The 17,574-nt window shown below is 38.3% G+C and overlaps 1 protein-coding gene across 1 annotated transcript; it reads right to left on the bottom strand.

Moving 5' to 3' along the window:
• Positions 1 to 1,970: 1,970 nt before the first annotated feature.
• syn2a (synapsin IIa) lies at positions 1,971 to 17,177 on the bottom strand. Its single transcript, XM_026241537.1, has 11 exons — positions 16,676 to 17,177; positions 12,758 to 12,815; positions 12,579 to 12,670; positions 4,999 to 5,155; positions 4,825 to 4,914; positions 4,669 to 4,731; positions 4,436 to 4,578; positions 4,266 to 4,340; positions 4,069 to 4,171; positions 3,824 to 3,961; positions 1,971 to 3,145 (listed from the first exon to the last, which is right to left on the bottom strand). Exons 1-11 carry the CDS (start codon positions 16,990 to 16,992, stop codon positions 3,011 to 3,013), a joined length of 1,371 nt encoding a protein of 456 aa, XP_026097322.1. The 5' UTR covers positions 16,993 to 17,177; the 3' UTR covers positions 1,971 to 3,010.
• Between the last annotated feature and the right edge of the window lie 397 nt (positions 17,178 to 17,574).

Below are 17,574 nucleotides of genomic sequence, written 5' to 3'. Positions count from 1 at the left end.
GATATATTAGGAACTCTTTGACCATAGATGCATCTAATTTATATCTAAATGCACTCATATTTCCGCACTTTCGTTACTGTATGACGAGTTGGTCACAGGCCTGTAAAACAACATTAAGGCCCCTGGAATCATTGTACAAAAGTTCTCTTAAGGTTCATGATAAGAAATCTTGATTATTTCACCACTTTCATATTTAAAAAAAACATAGGATATTAAGTTTTGAAAACCTAATCATATATTCAAACCTCTGGCTTTTATTTAAGAAAATAAATGGTATTGCAGCTCCTCCCTTAAAAAAGTTTGTCCTACTGAGCTCAGAAAGTACATCCAGGGCCACTAGGTCGACTGTTCGAGGTGAGTGTAGAATTCCTTTGTGTAAAACAGCATTTGGTACTTCAGTTTTCTCTAGTGTGGCCATCAGACAGTGAAATAAGCTGCCAACAGAATTTACCACATGTGGAAATTTTAACATTTTTTCACATCAGGTCAAAAATGGCTTCTTTTAAAACAAACATGTTTACATAATTTATAATAATTGATGTGTATGTGTGAGTGTATTTGTAAATTTATGTTGCGAACTGAATGAAAGGTTTTTTTTTGTACTGTTTTGGGATAATGCATTTATTTTTTTGACATCAGCCTGTCCAGGGACTACAGGTGTAAATTAGCACATGTGCTACAACCTGGTAAAATGCATATCTCCTTTTAAGGTTAATGTATATTTTACACTGTCCCTGTTTAAATAAATAAACAAATGAAAACAAATGAATAGTAATTCATAACTCTGGGTTACCAATTAACAAAAACTGTGCATATTGGAGCCATTGGAAGCCATCAAACAAACTGGGTAAGAGATAGCTGATTCTACCTGAACTAAAAATCCTGACAATCTCTGTGAACAAAGGCTTATTAAAACATGGATAAATTAGCTCATCAACTTACAGTGTAAGGCTTGTCTCCTTCCATTGTCAGTTGCATTCATTCATGTTTTGTGTCTTCAGTCTGGCAACCTGTGTGAGCATTAAGTCCGAAGGACGACACAGGAAAAAAGATTTTGAATTTGGACTGCAGTTAGGGATGGCCGATACCACATATTTAGTTTTCAATACGATACAGGTACTTTTTAAGGCCAGTATCATTGATGTCATACCGATACGATACTTCCAAACTGAACTGGTGTGCAATCAAGCCTCAGTCCTGATAGTGGCTGCAGTCATTTAGCTTCCTTGTTAGTGTGTCCGCCTCCCATGCTGGAGACCTGGGTTCGAGTCCCACTCGGACGAGGTGTGGCGGAGAGAGAGGTGTTACACTCACCATGCTGGGACTTTTTCCTTGATGGTTCATCGCACCATTATTCATTCTTAGCCATTTCCAGTGCTTCAGGCATTTCACCACATTTGGACACAACCCCTAAATGATAATTCCCTTTCATTTACAGTAAAAAAAAAAAAAAAAAAAAAAAAAAAAACATTTTTGTCACACACGCAAATCTGCAGTATGATTCTATGGTCTGATGGGGCGACTTGTTGAAAAGGCTCTCACAGGGAGCTTGTATAATATACAGTAGGTTTTGGCCTGAAAAATACTCCCGGTATCTTTTAACGATTAAAGAGTCAAGTGCTTGCTACGTATGTAGACAGTTGTGAAGCATATTGATGATGAAGTGTGATATTCTGATACCTGGGAAAACCATCTTCAAATTTTAGACACTCTGTTTAATGGTTTTATAGTCAAGGGGTTTCAGTCCCCCAACAGTGCACATTTCACATATCTTCATATTTCAAACACACCTGATTGAGGTCATCAGCTCATTAGTAGAGACTTCAAGACTGCAAGTAAAGACAAATGTTATTCATTGTATTATTTTGTGATGCTTATTTAAAGAGTTTTCCTAATTTGGGAAGTTTAGATCCTTAAGATTGGTGACAAGGTTTGCATATTTAATATAAATGAAGAGAAATTAAACAATATAAAATATAAATAATGTTTTTAATGTTAACAGTCAACACTGTCTGAATGTTAAGCACATTCACTTAACTGGTTCATTGTTTGTTCAGAGTTTTATTTTTATTGCATGTTTTATTGTGTGATCGCATTTCTTCAATAATATTAGTAACAAGAACAAAAAATAATTGTTGTTTAGTAATATAGCTTTCATCCATTGTGGCAAATACATTTCACCATATTTTATAACACATTCATAATACTAGAAGTGCATACATGATATCTATTATTTCAACAGTGACGTCACAAAAGAAAACGCACACCTTAACACACAATGACACACACACATTTGATCATGCAATTAAATGTTCATGCAATTAAATGTCTCTATTTGTGTATGATTAACACCATTCACACACACACACACACACATATTGGTTTTCATGTTTTATGGGTTCATTCCATAGACGTAATGTTTTTTATATTGTACAAACTGTATTTTCTATCGCATTACCCTAACCATACCCTTAAACCTATCCCTCACAAACAACTTTCAGCATTTTTACTTTTTCAAAAAATGTGAATGATTTATAAGCTGTTTCCCTCATGGGGACCAAAAAATTTCCCCACAAGGACAAAATTTACTGGTATTATTATACTAGTTGGAACATTTGGTCCCCATAATGTAGCGAATACAAGGTACACACACACACACACACACACACATACTGTACACTCACTCACACACTGTAACTCTTTGAACACCATTTACTAAGACATGAGACGAGAAAAAAATAAGTACAAGGAAAGAGTGGCACTGAACACTAGGCACGATCTGCTGTATCACCACACAACAACCCTGAAGAGACAACCGCTTCACATAGAAACAAAGCAACCATCACAAGCTCAGAACAGTGAAAGTTACACAGTACAGACTGAAATACGGATCAGGCCCAAACTAAGACTTTTCTTATAGATTATTTGTCCCCTTGCACCTCAGGTCACTGTCTGAATGTTTGAACACTACCTGTCAGAAGCTTAAATGCTTCAAGCTTTCACGGTAACGTTAGTTTGCCTTCACTAATTTTGGTCCCACTGCAACACCATTACAGTCAAGAATGTACTGCAAGCAGCCTTGTGGAGGAGCTCTCTGTGGTGGGGTGTTCTTTACTTCAACCACCGCGTCCTTCTCAACAGCGTTCTGAAAGAAACAAGCACATTTGCTCATATACACTCATGCTCAAAAAAAATTAATAAAATAAATAAAAATACAACAGTAAGTAATACTTATTTTTACTGAAATAATCCTTGAAAACATACTTGCAAATTCAAACTTTAATTTTTATAAGCTGAAATTAAGTACTAATACAGTCAAACCAATTTTTTTTTTTTCAGACACCTTCAACATTTCTCATATTATCACAGTTTATTTGCTATAGTTTAGAAAATGGTTAAAAGAAATCAGAGTTAAACTGTGTCAGGACACATTAATCATGATAATATCAGATGACATATCTTGATAGAAAGGTATGTAATGAATTCTGCTTAATATCTGTCAGCTATTTTCATCAATAAAATGTTATAAATTTTACTGGTAGTCCACTGTGTGAAGAATATTTGGGTATAATATGTCACAGTTTACTTTATCTTGCTATACTCACTTACATTAATGAACTATAGTGTCCTGCACCCAATAGTAAAAATAAAATAATAAAAAAAATATAATAATTATAGGTAGGATAATTATATATAATTATTAATTATATATATTAAGATTATTTTTATAATTTTACTTTTCTGTACTATAGACAGCTTGCTTAAAAATGCTGCCTTATTTTGTAAGATTGTTTTTTTTTCTTATGTGTTATATATTATCTACCTTTCTTGGTTGAATAGCAGTTGGTCTATTGGGATTTTGTTCCATAACCTGATTCATTTTGGCAATGACCATGTTTGCTATCAGCTGCTGGTCTTCGGCCTGATGTCCCCCCACCAGTGGCATAGACGAACCCATTACCTTATGAAATTACCACAGTTATTAATAATGTAACATAGAGAATACAACACATTGGTCGAATTTGCCTATATGCCACATATATACAACTAGCAAATCATAGCATATACCTCTGTAATGTAATCTTTTTCCTCTTTTCCGTGAATAGCTTTAACAGCACAAATTTCGAGGCCTCCAAATATTTCACTGCAGGTGTCAACCCAAAGCTTATACCTGCAGAATAATGCAACTTGCTTAGTCATGTTTGAAGCATATTTGTTTACCTGAAAGCAGATGCTTTAAATGGTGCCATTGTTGTGTGGGTTACCTGTCAGTCATAGCCACCTGCTCCACCATGGCAGTGCCAGTGTTGGACTTCCAGTTACCAGAGACTGTCGTCCTCCTATGAAACGAGAAGCATTCTTCATCTGTCAAGAACAGTATTTAGCTAAATCTGAGATGTATTCAGAAACTCTACAGACTAGCATCGTTACTCACATGTAAGCTTTGTAATCATTTCCTATTTTCTGAATCCTGATGTCATATTTGGCTTCGATGAAAGGTTCAGACGTGCTGTAGGTTTGAGTGATAGCCACCACACCCGCTATGTCCTGAAACTTTGTGTGGTTCTCCACTTTCACCTTAACAACACATGTAATTTGATTACATGCTTAACTGCACATGAACACGTGTCACTTCTTTTACAGTTATCGCTTCAGTTTAAACATTACCTTCCCCACACCAGAGTGAGCGTGCCCAATTTTCACGACAGCTGGAAATGTCGGCATGGCCACCTGGTTTGTTTTCCCACAAACAGAGTTTGTGTTTATTTAATTATGCAGATACAGTCATCATTGGAAGAAAATGTTTCTGGAACGATCGCTTACCATTTCTTTATAATTGGGATAGAACGTCTGTTCAATTAATGGGAATTTTTCCTGTCCAAGTTTCTTGCATGTGCTGATCAGACATGCAAACTGCAGATACGTTTGGAAAGATGAGTTTGTAGCAGATATTTATTAAATGTTATGTCATGTCAGATTGACTATTCTCAAACTTACTGCCCAGGGTTTGTCACAGAGGTTGTAAATGGACTCCAGGGAGTTGATGCTGGGAATGCCGGCGTACTGCAGACCGATGATTAAGTTACGGAAGTCTTCATTCTCTGTCATGCTGTAAGCATGCTGTCGGATCAGGACAAAGTCAGGCTTAAATGACCTGCAGAGGCATAGATCACACACACATATATAGATGAAAGCCATCTTTGCAATGTGAATTGTTGGGGACATGTATTGGAATCACATAATTTAAGTACAGAAAATAAATGGCTTTCACTTGTACTTTGATGACTGGAAGTCCAGCTTGCAGTGTTGCCGTGGGAGACGTTTGCTATTAACACACCAAACACCTGCTCTGGTCACACCGTGACTCAACATTGTGTCCTTTAAGGGCCATTGATCATGTGGCTTTGGGGAGTTGGTCCTCTGTTCGGATGCGTTGGCTGTTAAGGGCCATTAAAATTTGGAGGCACATCTCTGTGATCACTTTCCAGGTTCTGTTGTGACTGGAGAATCGCTGGATGAACTGTGTCCCCTTTTGTATATGCTGGGATTGCAGTCTTATATATTCACAAGAGTAAATGTCTGGTAAAGTCTTGGCAGAAAGTTCTGGCACTTGAAACAGAAAGTAGCAGATTGAGCTTTGGTTATTTTACATCAGGTTAAAACGCAGCTGTCCTTAGCAGTCACCATGGTTGATCACAAAACATCATAGGGAAGCTCATTCACTTTCTTGTGAAGGCAGGTTTTGTGTGTGCTTGATTGCATGCTTTGAACAGTGTGAGGTTCAAGGCTATATTCTCATGACTGGCTGTGAGATTTTCTTGTGACCTCGGGGACCTGACTGTCTGTCTGGGTGAACTGTTTGGCTGACTCTAGTTCAGCAAAGGGTCAATGTGATCCAACATCTCTTTATCATTGAGTAGGTGGTATGTGTGTATGACTGCATGTTCAGTGCACACCTTTGAGGCCTTAAGAGTTCAGTTCTGTTTCTAAGATTAATCGTGGGGTCTATCAAAGAGTTAGAGGTGACATAAAAGTTGGGTTTACTTCAGTGTCACCGGAGCTCCAAGTCTTGCCTTGTTTTCCAACATGCTGTTTCATGGTTGCCCCCCTTTTCGATTGGGTTCCTCAGGAGTCTTGATACTGGGTTCGAGTGGTAATCGGTATGCTGACAGGTGTTGAATCATCCTGGATGTGCAGCCATCAGCTGAAGTGGCTGGGTGATGCCATTACTTGGTGATGGAATGGCTGGCCCTATGGTCAGTGGCTGGTTTGCAAGGATCTGTGTAATGAGCTGGTTTGACTTTGAGACTGGGTTCTCGCGACCAGCTAAGATGTCAAGTCAAGCCTGATCTTTGTGACCTGGCAGTGCACTTCAGATGAGTTGGCTGGCTGGCAAGGTGAACATTCCCACACTTGAGCACAATTCTATGAATGCTTCAAGTCCATTGGGGCTCAGAACAATACAGCATGTCTATATTGGTGAAAAGAGGGCAAGTGTCCACTTGCGTTGTGTACACGAGGTGTACAGTCTCATGGAGGTGATGGTCAGAAGCCGGGGAGTTGGCTATGTGTGTTTTTGGCCTGTTGTGGGTGGTTAGCCGTCTGCTGATGTGGTGTCTTGGTGCCATGACCGTCTGGCTTTAGGATGGATGTCTCTGTGGTGAGAGACTGTTGCCCAAGATCTGGACATTTCTCTTTGTGTCATTCTGGAGACAGACCTTAGTTTCAGTAATCATGTCAAAGCAGTAACTAAATCCCTAAGTAAACAAACTACAGCTAGTCCAAAATGCAGTAGCAAGAGTTCTTACTAAAACCAGGAAGTATGACCACCGTCAAACACTGTATAGATTTTAAAATATTGCTTATTACTTATAAAGCCCTGAATGGTTTAGCACCTCAATATTTGAGTGAGCTCCTTTTACATTACAATCCTCTACATCCGCTATGTTCTCAAAACTCAGGCAATTTGATAATACCTAGAATATCAAAATCAACTGCGGGCGGCAGATCCTTTTCCTATTTGGCACCTAAACTCTGGAATAACCTACCTAACCTCCAGTACGTATCCAGACCAGATGGTGAATCAGCACCAAGAAAGGACCTCTACATCCCTGAAAGAGAGCAGAGACCAGGACAACTAGAGCCCCAGATACAGATTGTCATGATTCTGCCCTCGTGTCCTTGGTTTTTCCCTAGTCTTGAGGCAGGATCATGACAGACCCATGTTTTGTGTACAAGCACATGGCCTTGTCTTTGGGCCATGTGCTTGTGTTGTCTCGTTCCCTTGCCCCGCCCCCCTTGTTATCCTAGTCTTGTCGTGATTGTCCTATCTGTGTCACCTGTCGTGTCTTAATTGTTCCCCCTATTTAGATCTCCTAGTGTGCTCTGTCTTGCGTTGGTTCATTGTGATTTGTGATTGTTCAACTTATGTGTTCCTACCTGTAAGCCTCCTGAGATATCTTGTCCTTGAAACCCCTCTAAGAAGTCTTTGTCTTGCAGTGAGTGTTTGTTTGTCAGTATTTAGTGTTTAGAGTCTTTGTTTACCTTGTTTATTGTGTTTTGTAGAATTATTTAGTGTCTACCCTAGCCCTTGTTTTCCCCCTCGTGGGTTTTGTTTTCCCTTTTTGTACAATAAATCCTGTGTTTCGTTACTTCCTGTCTTCACCTGAGTTCCTCCCTTACCAAAACCCTGACACAGATCCCCTGTAAAGACCTTGTCTCAGAGGAGCACCAGGACAAGACCACAGGAAACAGATGATTCTTCTGCACAATCTGACTTTGCTGCAGCCTGGAATTGAACTACTGATTTCGTCTGGTCAGAGGAGAACTGCCCCCCCCCCTTTTGACGCAATGTATTTTGTTTAAAGCACTATATAAATAAAGGTGACTTGACTTGATTTGACTCTCCTTAGTAGGAGGGCATTCTGGTAGTTTGTTGGTTTCTCATGCCGCTTGTAGTGAAAAGGAGTCTGGTTTGATCCTGTTTGTTCTTCTGGTGAAGCCACTCTCAGTATCAGTTCCTTTAATGTCCTCAGAATCTTTTCATGCTTCAACTTTCGGTGCTTTTGGTAGTGTGGGCAGGTGCCAAATCCTGCTGGAAAATGAAATCATCATCTTCAAAAAGCTGGTCAGCAGAAGGAAGCATGAAGTGCTCCGAAACTTCTTGGTAAACGGGTGCAGTGACTTTCAAAAAACACAATGGACCCACACCAGCAGATGACATCATCACAGAATCATCACAGACTGTGGAAACAACACTGGACTTCAAGCAACTTGGGCTACAAGCTTCTCCACCCTTCCTCCAGACTGTAGGACCTTGGTTTCCAAATGAAATACAAAACTTGCTCTCATCTGAAAAGAGGACTTTGGATCACTGAGCAACAGTCCAGTTCTTCTTCTTCTTAGCCCAGGTAAGATGCCTCTGATCTGGTCTGTGGATCAGGAGTGGCTTAACCAGAGGAATACAACAACTGTAGCCTTGTAGACCAATTCCTTGACACTTCTGTGTGTGGTGGCTCTTGATGCCTTGACCCCAGCCTTAGTCCATTCCTTGTGAAGTAAACCCAAATTCTTGAATAAATGTTTTCTTGACAATCCTCATAAGGCTGTGATTCTCTCAGTTGGTTGTGCATCTTTTTCTTCCACACGTTTTACTTCCACTCAACTCTGTTAACATGCTTGGATACAGCACTTTGTGAACAGCCAGTTCTTTTGGCAATGAATGTTTGTGGCTTACCCTCTTTGTGAAGGGTGTCAATGATTGTCTTCTGGACAACTGTCAGATCAGCAGTCTTCCCCATGATTGTGTAGTCTAGTGAACCAAACTGAGAGACAATTTTGAAGACCCAGAAAAGCTTTGCAGATGAGTTGATTAGCTGATTGGCATGTCACCATATTCTAATTTGCTGAGATAGTGAATTGGGCCCGGTTCCCCAAAACGTTCTTATCGCTAAGTCTTAACCTCTCTCTTAACCTTATGGCACGATTCCCGACATGTTCGTACGCCAAGTATATCTTTTGTAAGTCACACTTTCGTAAGGTTGGTCTGGACCATTCGTAAGCTCTTTCTTAGCGTTGTTTGAGCTCAAGACATTTTAAGACTAATAATAAAATATGTTAGCAATGGATACAGGCCTATTTATGAAGTTGACTTTATGTGGTATCAGAACTAATATGGTGATAATTAGCCTGGGCTATTTCGTAATTTCAAAGCGTTTAAATTGGCCATCACTTTTGATAATTAAAATCTGTCAAACATCTGGCACTAAAATCTGGCACTAAATGGCTAAGATCTATAAATAGGAAAGCATGGTGGTTTCCAGTAAGCGACCAACTATGGCATCGATCCAACTTGTTGTTGTGTTGAATCAAAGATGGCACCGAACGCAGAGCCGTTTAGCCCATGTCAATTTTTTTATTAAGCAAAACTTGACACTTTGCCTGAAGTGGCTATATTAAAAAAAATCCGCCTCCCAAGACAATTCATTATGGAGCTGCTGGACCTTCTCATACCTGCGCTTGCCAGGCTAACGCGGCGGAATTTCGCTTTAAGCCCTGAAGTCCAGCTTCTTGCACTGCTAAGGTTTTTTGCTACAGGGAGCTTCCTCAAGGTCGTGGGAGAGGGCTAAGGTCTAAGCTAGGTGCCATTTTATACGTTGCGTCCCGACCATCTGTATCTAACTCTCTCTCTCTCTGTTCATAGGTTTCTTTTTATTGAAAACATTAACCAATGGCAATCAATACTGCATTAAACAGAAGTAACTGTAGCTGCTTGCCAATAAATTCTGAGTGTAAAGTACCTTGCTATTAATATAAAAGTGTATTAAATAATTTTTAGAAGTCGTTAAACCCATGTCAAGAAGTGGCACAAGTGGCACAATGGGATAAGGAGGGTGGATGATTAGCGAGGGATACCCGGTTCGTCTACCCGTCACAACATATCATGTGAACATATTTGATCATTTAATTTATAGTCTATATTCTACTGATAACTTAAACTATGTTAAAATAAATGTTTCATTTGCGTGTTGTCTTTCTTAACGCTGTAATGCACCTTTGCTTGAAGTGGAAAATCGATTCCTGAGCAATCGATGCCAACTAATTCAGCACCCTCACTCGGGACGGTGCCTTTGTAACAGTATCGGGGAACCGGGCCCAGGTGGGTTTTTGTTAAGTGTGAGCCAAAATCACCACAATTAAAAGAACCAAAGACTTAAACTACTTCAGTCTGTGGATTTATTTAATACACAAGTTTAACGATTTGAGTTGAATTACTGAAATTAACTTTGCCATGGCATTCTAATTTATTGAGATGCACATACTGTATACAGTACAGACCAAAAGTTTATTTATATATATATATATATATATATATATATATATATATATATATATACAGGTCCTTCTCAAAAAATTTTCACAGTCAGTGATGGTCTGGGGTGCCATGTCAGCTCCTGGTGTTGGTCCACTGTGTTTTATCAAGGGCAGGGTCAATGCAGCTGGCTATCAGGAGATTTTGGAGCACTTCATGCTTCCATCTGCTGAAATTCTTTATGGAGATGAAGATTTTGTTTTTCAGCACGACCTGGCACCTGCTCACGGTGCCAAAACCACTGGTAAAAGGTTTACTGACCATGGTATTACTATGCTCAATTGGCCTGCCAACTCTCCTGACCTGAACCCCATAGAGAATCTGTGGGATATTGTGAAGAGAAAGTTGAGAGACGCAAGACCCAACACTCTGGATGAGCTTAAGGCCGCTATGGAAGCATCCTGGGCCTCCATAACACCTCAGCAGTGCCACATGCTGATTGCCTCCATGCCACGGCGCATTGAAGCAGTCATTTCTGCAAAAGGATTCCCGACCAAGTATTGAGTGCATAACTGAACATAACTATCTGAAGGTTGACTTTTTTGTATTAAAAACACTTTTCTTTTATTGGTCGGATGAAATATGCTAATTTTTTGAGATAGGAATTTTGGGTTTTCATGAGCTGTATGCCAAGTCATCAGTATTAAAACAATAAAAGACCTGAAATATTTCAGTTGGTGTGCAATGAATCTAAAATATATGAAAGTTAAATTTTTATCATTACATTATGGAAAATAATGAACTTTTATCACAATATGCTAATTTTTTGAGAAGAAACTGTATATATATACATACAGTACTGTGCGAAAGTCTTAGGCCACTAGTATTTCACCAACAAAAATGGGTTTAAGTCAGTTATTTCTATGTTTTGCTGTAGTGTGTCAGTAGGAAATATCAGTTTACATTTCCAAACATTATTTTTGTGCCATTAAATGTAATAGTCCAGTGAGATTTTTGTTAGCACAAGAAGTCTGACAGCAGCCATTGCTCCACACAGAGATCTGATCTCATTAACATCCAGTCTGTCTGAAATAACATGAAGAAACAGGACAAACTGAGACAGACTCAATCCAGAAGAACTGTGGCAATGCCTGCAGCCTGGAATTGAACTACTGGTTTCGTCTGGTCAGAGGAGAACTGCCCAACCAACTGAGCCTGGTTTCTCCCAAGATTTTTTCTTTCTTCGCCGATGGAGTTTTAGTTCTTTGCCGCTGTCCCCTCTGGCTTGCTTAGTTGGGTACACTTCATTTACAGCAATGTTGTTGGTTTGATTAATTAGACACTATTTAAACTGAACTGAGCTGGATGATGACATCACCGAAATTCAGTGCTGAACTGCCTTAAACTGTCATTTTGCATTATTGACACACTGTTTTCCTAATGAATGTTGTTCAGTTGTTCTTACACAATCTGTTTTGTTAAAAGCGCTATATAAATAAAAGTGACTTGACTACTGTTTTGGTCCTGTGTTCTGTAACGGTTCGCTACTGTGCAGGAACAAGGAGTGTGGAGACGATGGAGAATATCACCATGAACAGTCTTAAATAACTCACAAGGAAGGAATGCACACATAGCACCGGGAATGACATTTAGACAGGATGCCGGACTGAGGAAAACACAGGGCTTACCCAAGGAACAAGATGAGGAAATTAACAAGACACACTTGGAATAAATTAAACCAAAGAGCATGAGGGAGAAACTAGGTCACATTAGGGAACATGGAACATGTGAGAGAAATCAAGACACAGAACACAGGACAGTCCTTGACGTGACAATAGTGTCTCATATAGTCATTTTTGACAATGTTTTGAATGTGCCTCTGAAGACTCAGAATTTATGTAAATTCATGGGCTATTTGTGATATTACACAGAAACAATGTCTTGGTGACAAGCCACTCAAATCACTATGAAAGGGCTTTTATTACATTTCTCCTTTATTACATCTCATTATAATGATATAGCTTTCATGTATGACACATCAAATCAGATCTCTCCAAGTGGGCTTATTAAGCTTTCATATTGATAGAAGGTTAACAAAGTTTGCTGGCTGTTATTGTACACAATAACAAATTAGATCACAGACACTGATCGTTTTAGATGATATGTCAATATGTAACAGTTATTTCACATTAAGTTAGCATTAATTGGACTTTAATCCAGTGGAACAATTGGAACAGCTTGTGGTGATTTTTAAATGCAAGTTTACCTGACAACTGTGTTTTCATTCTGCAGAACCTGCACGGCCACGTGACATGATCCATTAGCATGAGCCACAACACTGATGTCTCCAAACTCAGCCTGAAAAACAAAACTAATCAATCAGTAACTCAACTAATACGAATACTTTCTTTGATTTAATTTGTCTTGTGACTCTCGTAATCTCACCTGTTCAACTTTAATATCATAATCTCCATTCAGTTTCTTCCCTCTAAAGAGTCTGGCCCTGTAGTAAAAGGAAAGTAAGAAAGAAAGAAAGAAAGAAAGAAAGAAAGAAAGAAAGAAAGAAAGATTGTATTCTATTAATATATATATATATATTAAGTTAAATAAAAGTTAAATAAAAAGTACTCAGAATACATTTCCTAAAATGACTCAAGTACCTACAATTTCAGTTGTGTAATTTGTATCAGTAATTAAGTTGTAATTAAGTAATTAAGTAATCTACCCAGCTCTGTTTACAATATATATTTAAATATATATTTGTATTTAAAATATAATTTTTTCTGTTCAAAGTAAATTTTTCAAATTGAAATTAGTTTGATCATAAAGAAATGCACTCATATTTCACACAAATACCTAAGTGAAATTAAGATTGCATAGTGATGTTCTTTATCATATGTGAGTTCATTAATTACCATCAATTATTTATTCAAAAATACCTCTTTAGAAATGTGCTACACATAACAAGCTTTGTCACTGGGGCCATTAAAGGTGAATATTGGTACCTTAAGATTAGCAATTTGGTACCACTATATGCTTAAGATACTTCTGTGTTAAAGAGTAAATAGTGTACGAAGATAGGTTACTACTCCAGTGACAAGCTATTAAACAATCATTACACTTCTTTTTCTGGGAATGTAAATGAAGTTGGTATGTTGGCCTAAATGTAGGCACACGGATGATGGCATATTCTGCGGTAGGCTTTTTTAATCTGAAGAAGTTTGTTTGACATTCCAGGAACTCCTCAATTAAATTGCCTTGTTACAACATGAATCAATGTTAACTTCAAATTGAGGTCAGACACACACTAGTTTCCATGTCTTACATGGACTCTATAGGCGTAATGGGGTTTCTACTGTCCAAACAGTATTTTCTGTCCCCTTACCCTAAATTTACCCCTCAACAAAATGTTCCACTTGCAAAAACATCATAATAAAATAATAAAATAAATAAATGTCCCCACAAGGTCAAAATATCCTTGTAGGGACATTTGATCAACATCATATACGGAATATCGGGACACACACCATGTAAATGATTATGATCATTTATTTTTAATGACAAAATTAATTATTTCATCGTATACATTACATATGTTGAAATATGTTCAAAATAGGTTGATTTGGCTGTATCATATATCTGCCAGTGCCATGCCAAAATTGTGACCAAACTTGATTTAGGTTCCTGTGCTATAATGGTCTATAATTCAGACCAGTGGAGTTAAACGTCTCGTTAGTAATTACACATTTTACCAACAGTGTCCTGCAGTGCAGTGCACTAATTTTAGGGCTGGTTCCTCTGCTGACAGATACAGAGCCGGACTGAAATCTTAAGGTTAAGGTGAAGGTTATATTTCTAACAACATCACAGTTTAAATGACATTATATTATACTGTATATAAATATAATGTTTTGGTTATATCCTAATATATAAGAAAGTTGAAAGCATTTTAATGTTCAATCTAACTATCGTAATATAGACAAGGCTATATACACTATAATCCTCTACATCCGCTACGTTCTCAAAACTCAGACAATTTGATAATACCTAGAATATCAAAATAAACTGCGGGCGGAAGATCCTTTTCCTATTTGGAAATAACCTACCTAACATTGTTCGGGAGGCAGACACACTCTTGCAGTTTAAATCTAGATTGAAGACCCATCTCTTTAACCTGGCTTACACATAACATACTAATATGCTTTCAATATACAAATCTGTTAAAGAATTTTTAGGCTGCATTGATTAGGTAAACCGAAACCGGAAACACTTCACATAACACCCTTTGTACTTGCTACATCATTAGAAGAATGGCATCTACGCTAATATTAGTCTGTTGCTCTCTTGTTCCGAGGTCACCGTAGCCACCAGATCCAGTCTGTGTCCAGATCAGAGGGTCACTGCAGTCACCCGGATCCAGTACGTATCCAGACCAGATGGTGGATCAGCACCTAGAAAGGACCTCTACTGCCCTGAAAGACAGCGGAGACCAGGACAACTAGAGCCCAGATACAGATCCCCTGTAAAGACCTTGTCTCAGAGGACCACCAGGACAAGACCACAGGAAACAGATGAGTCTTCTGCACAATCTGACTTTGCTGCAGCCTGGAATTGAACTACTGGTTTCGTCTGGTCAGAGGAGAACTGGCCCCCAACTGAGCCTGGTTTCTCCCAAGGTTTTTTATTCCATTCTGTCACCGATGGAGTTTCGGTTCCTTGCCGCTGTCGCCTCTGGGTTGCTTAGTTGGGGTCACTTCATCTACAGCGATATCATTGACTTGATTGCAAATAAATGCACAGACACTGTTTAAACTGAACAGAGATGACATCATTGAATTCAACGATGAACTGCCTTTAACTATCATTTTGCATTATTGACACTGTTTTCCTAATGAATGTTGTTCAGTTGCTTTGACGCAATGTATTTTGTTTAAAGCGCTATATAAATAAAGGTGACTTGACTTGACGTAAACCAATGGTCACTTACTGTGGATATTAGTGACCCATTTAATGCCAAATTATTCTAAAACTAAGAACATGTATTTTATTTACACATTATTCAGCAATTTCTCTAATAAAACAATAATCTTAAGGTTAAATGCATGTCAGCAAGATTTAATTGAATAAAATCCATATTAGTTATATATTAACAGCAGACCCTTTAGACAGAAAATGTATTTAATAAAGTATCCTTATCTGTATTATATGTTATTACATGTTTTGGGAGCTTTGATTCAGAAAGGATTATTTACACTAACCATAAAAATATGATATGATATGTGACATCTCAAAGCAGCTAGAAAGCAATCAGTAAGCCAGTTTGTCTGGCTCTGAACATATTCTCTTTGACATTATACTATAATATCTATAACATCTTTGAGATAAGTTGCATCGCAAAAATCTTTATTCTTTATACAACACAAATTAACAGCATACACTCTCCAAGACTAAACAATATTTGACCATTTCTTCTGCATGCTATTACAAATATGGATTTAAAGGATAATTAACATGCATTTGTTCCTCACTCTAATCCTTTGAGCAAATGACCAAGGAAACTGAGGATACAACAGATATGACATAGTAGAAATATGTAAACATTATTGTATAATCAATTTGCAGAGTCCACCTGATTTTTCACAAGTCTGGAAATGTTCAGATATACCTGCTCCTGAGATTCACCAATATTGTTTTACATGTATATTAATAATTCACTATTATTTTCTAAATAATCTCTGTTTTAAGTGTTAGGTTGTCATCTTGCTAAAGTGAGTATGTGAAATATAATTACAAATCAAATACACATTAGGCATGAAAATCTGTGAGACCTAATTCAGTAATGGCGTTGCTTTTTCCCCAGCCAGAAACAGCATGAAGCATGTGAATAAAAGATGTCAATATTTAAAGTGTGCATTTACTATATCTCCCTGTTTGGTTTATTTTTATTTCCACCAAAACTAAATTAAATGATTACACTTAGTGCTGTTAAACAATTCATCATGATTAATCCCAAGTTTTTGTTTGCATAATACTGTATATGTGTGTGTTCTGCGTATATTTATGATGGATAAATTAATATACTCACATACAGTATATTTTTTGAAAATATTTACATGTACATGTCTGTATTTATATATCATAGAATTTATGTTATAAATAAATATTTAATTTATAAACATATACAAAGCACACACACCTATATTTGGTAAACAAATCTTTTATTTTGGATGTGATTAATCGCGATCTGCTTAGTACTAATTAAAAAACTCAACAGATAAGTATTTAAAAAAGCAGAGAAGCTAAACAGCCCGATTAGAAAAAACAACCTTCTCGAGGAGTTCAAGTGAAACTCGTTGCTCTTACCAGTCCTGCTGTGGTTCATCGATGACCAGCAGGATCTTCTGTCTCTTGGATGAAGCGGGCACAGCCGTTTGCTCCACCAGCCCTGCTGAGGCGGCCGTCTGCTTCACCACACTGGTGATGGAGCTGAAGAATCCCGTTCCTACAGGCTGGGGTTGGATGGGTTTTCTCTCCTGGCCTGGGGAAACTGGAGCTGGTCCTGATGCTGGTCCAGGAGGGGGAGGTTGAGGAGGATCTGGTTTCTGCAGGTCTGACATGTAGCCATTAGGCAGGTTGGAGATAAAGGTGCTGTCCGACAGACGCCGGCGCAGGTAGTTCATGGCTAAAGAGACTAGAGGAGAAGAGCTACTTTGGAAATAGATGTGGATATGTCAAGCATCTACATTCAGGGGATTTATCCCAGCGAGAAAAGCTTAGGACTGAATACCCAGTGAAGTGAGATGCTGGGATCCCTCCTTGCGTCGCAGTGTTTCCTCCCCTCTCTGCTTTCCCCAGCTCTGATGTCGTATATGCAGCCAATCAGATGCTTGCTGCAAACCTGCATGAGAGGCTTGCTCTCTCTACCCTCCCCCATGCTAGATTGCCTCTCGCATCCTTCATGACAAGACATTATACAAAATAAAAAGGTTTTCCGCAGTGCATGCGTGGGAAAATTGTGAGCTGGGCAAGAGAGATTCCCCTTATAGAATTACTATTTTCTTTTTCTCGCAGACACAGCTACAGAGATATTGCTTGAACCATTAGTGCATGCTGTCACACTGCATTCTACATGATTTACTGCATTCTTACAACACAGCTCAACCCTGATTCTTGCAAGCAAGAGATTTCTGCTCTGAACTATTATCTATTTCCTTATGAATATTTAGTGGGACCTTAATTTATTATTAGCACATATGCAATCT

The sequence above is a fragment of the Carassius auratus genome, linkage group LG48F (genome assembly GCF_003368295.1).
Source record: "Carassius auratus strain Wakin linkage group LG48F, ASM336829v1, whole genome shotgun sequence".
Lineage (NCBI taxonomy): Eukaryota > Metazoa > Chordata > Actinopteri > Cypriniformes > Cyprinidae > Carassius > Carassius auratus.
This window is presented reverse-complemented; position numbering and strand designations above follow the sequence as displayed.

What these genes read in the sequence shown, in the direction of transcription:
- syn2a (XM_026241537.1), bottom strand. Translation starts at nt 16,992, where the DNA reads ATGAACTACCTGCGCCGGCGTCTGTCGGACAGCACCTTTATCTCCAAC. An exon ending in AATGATTACAAAGCTTACAT is followed by an intron (nt 4,341 to 4,435) that starts GTGAGTAACGAT and finishes CTCGTTTCATAG; the next exon opens with GAGGACGACAGTCTCTGGTA. An exon ending in AAAAAGATTACATTACAGAG is followed by an intron (nt 3,962 to 4,068) that starts GTATATGCTATG and finishes TAATTTCATAAG; the next exon opens with GTAATGGGTTCGTCTATGCC.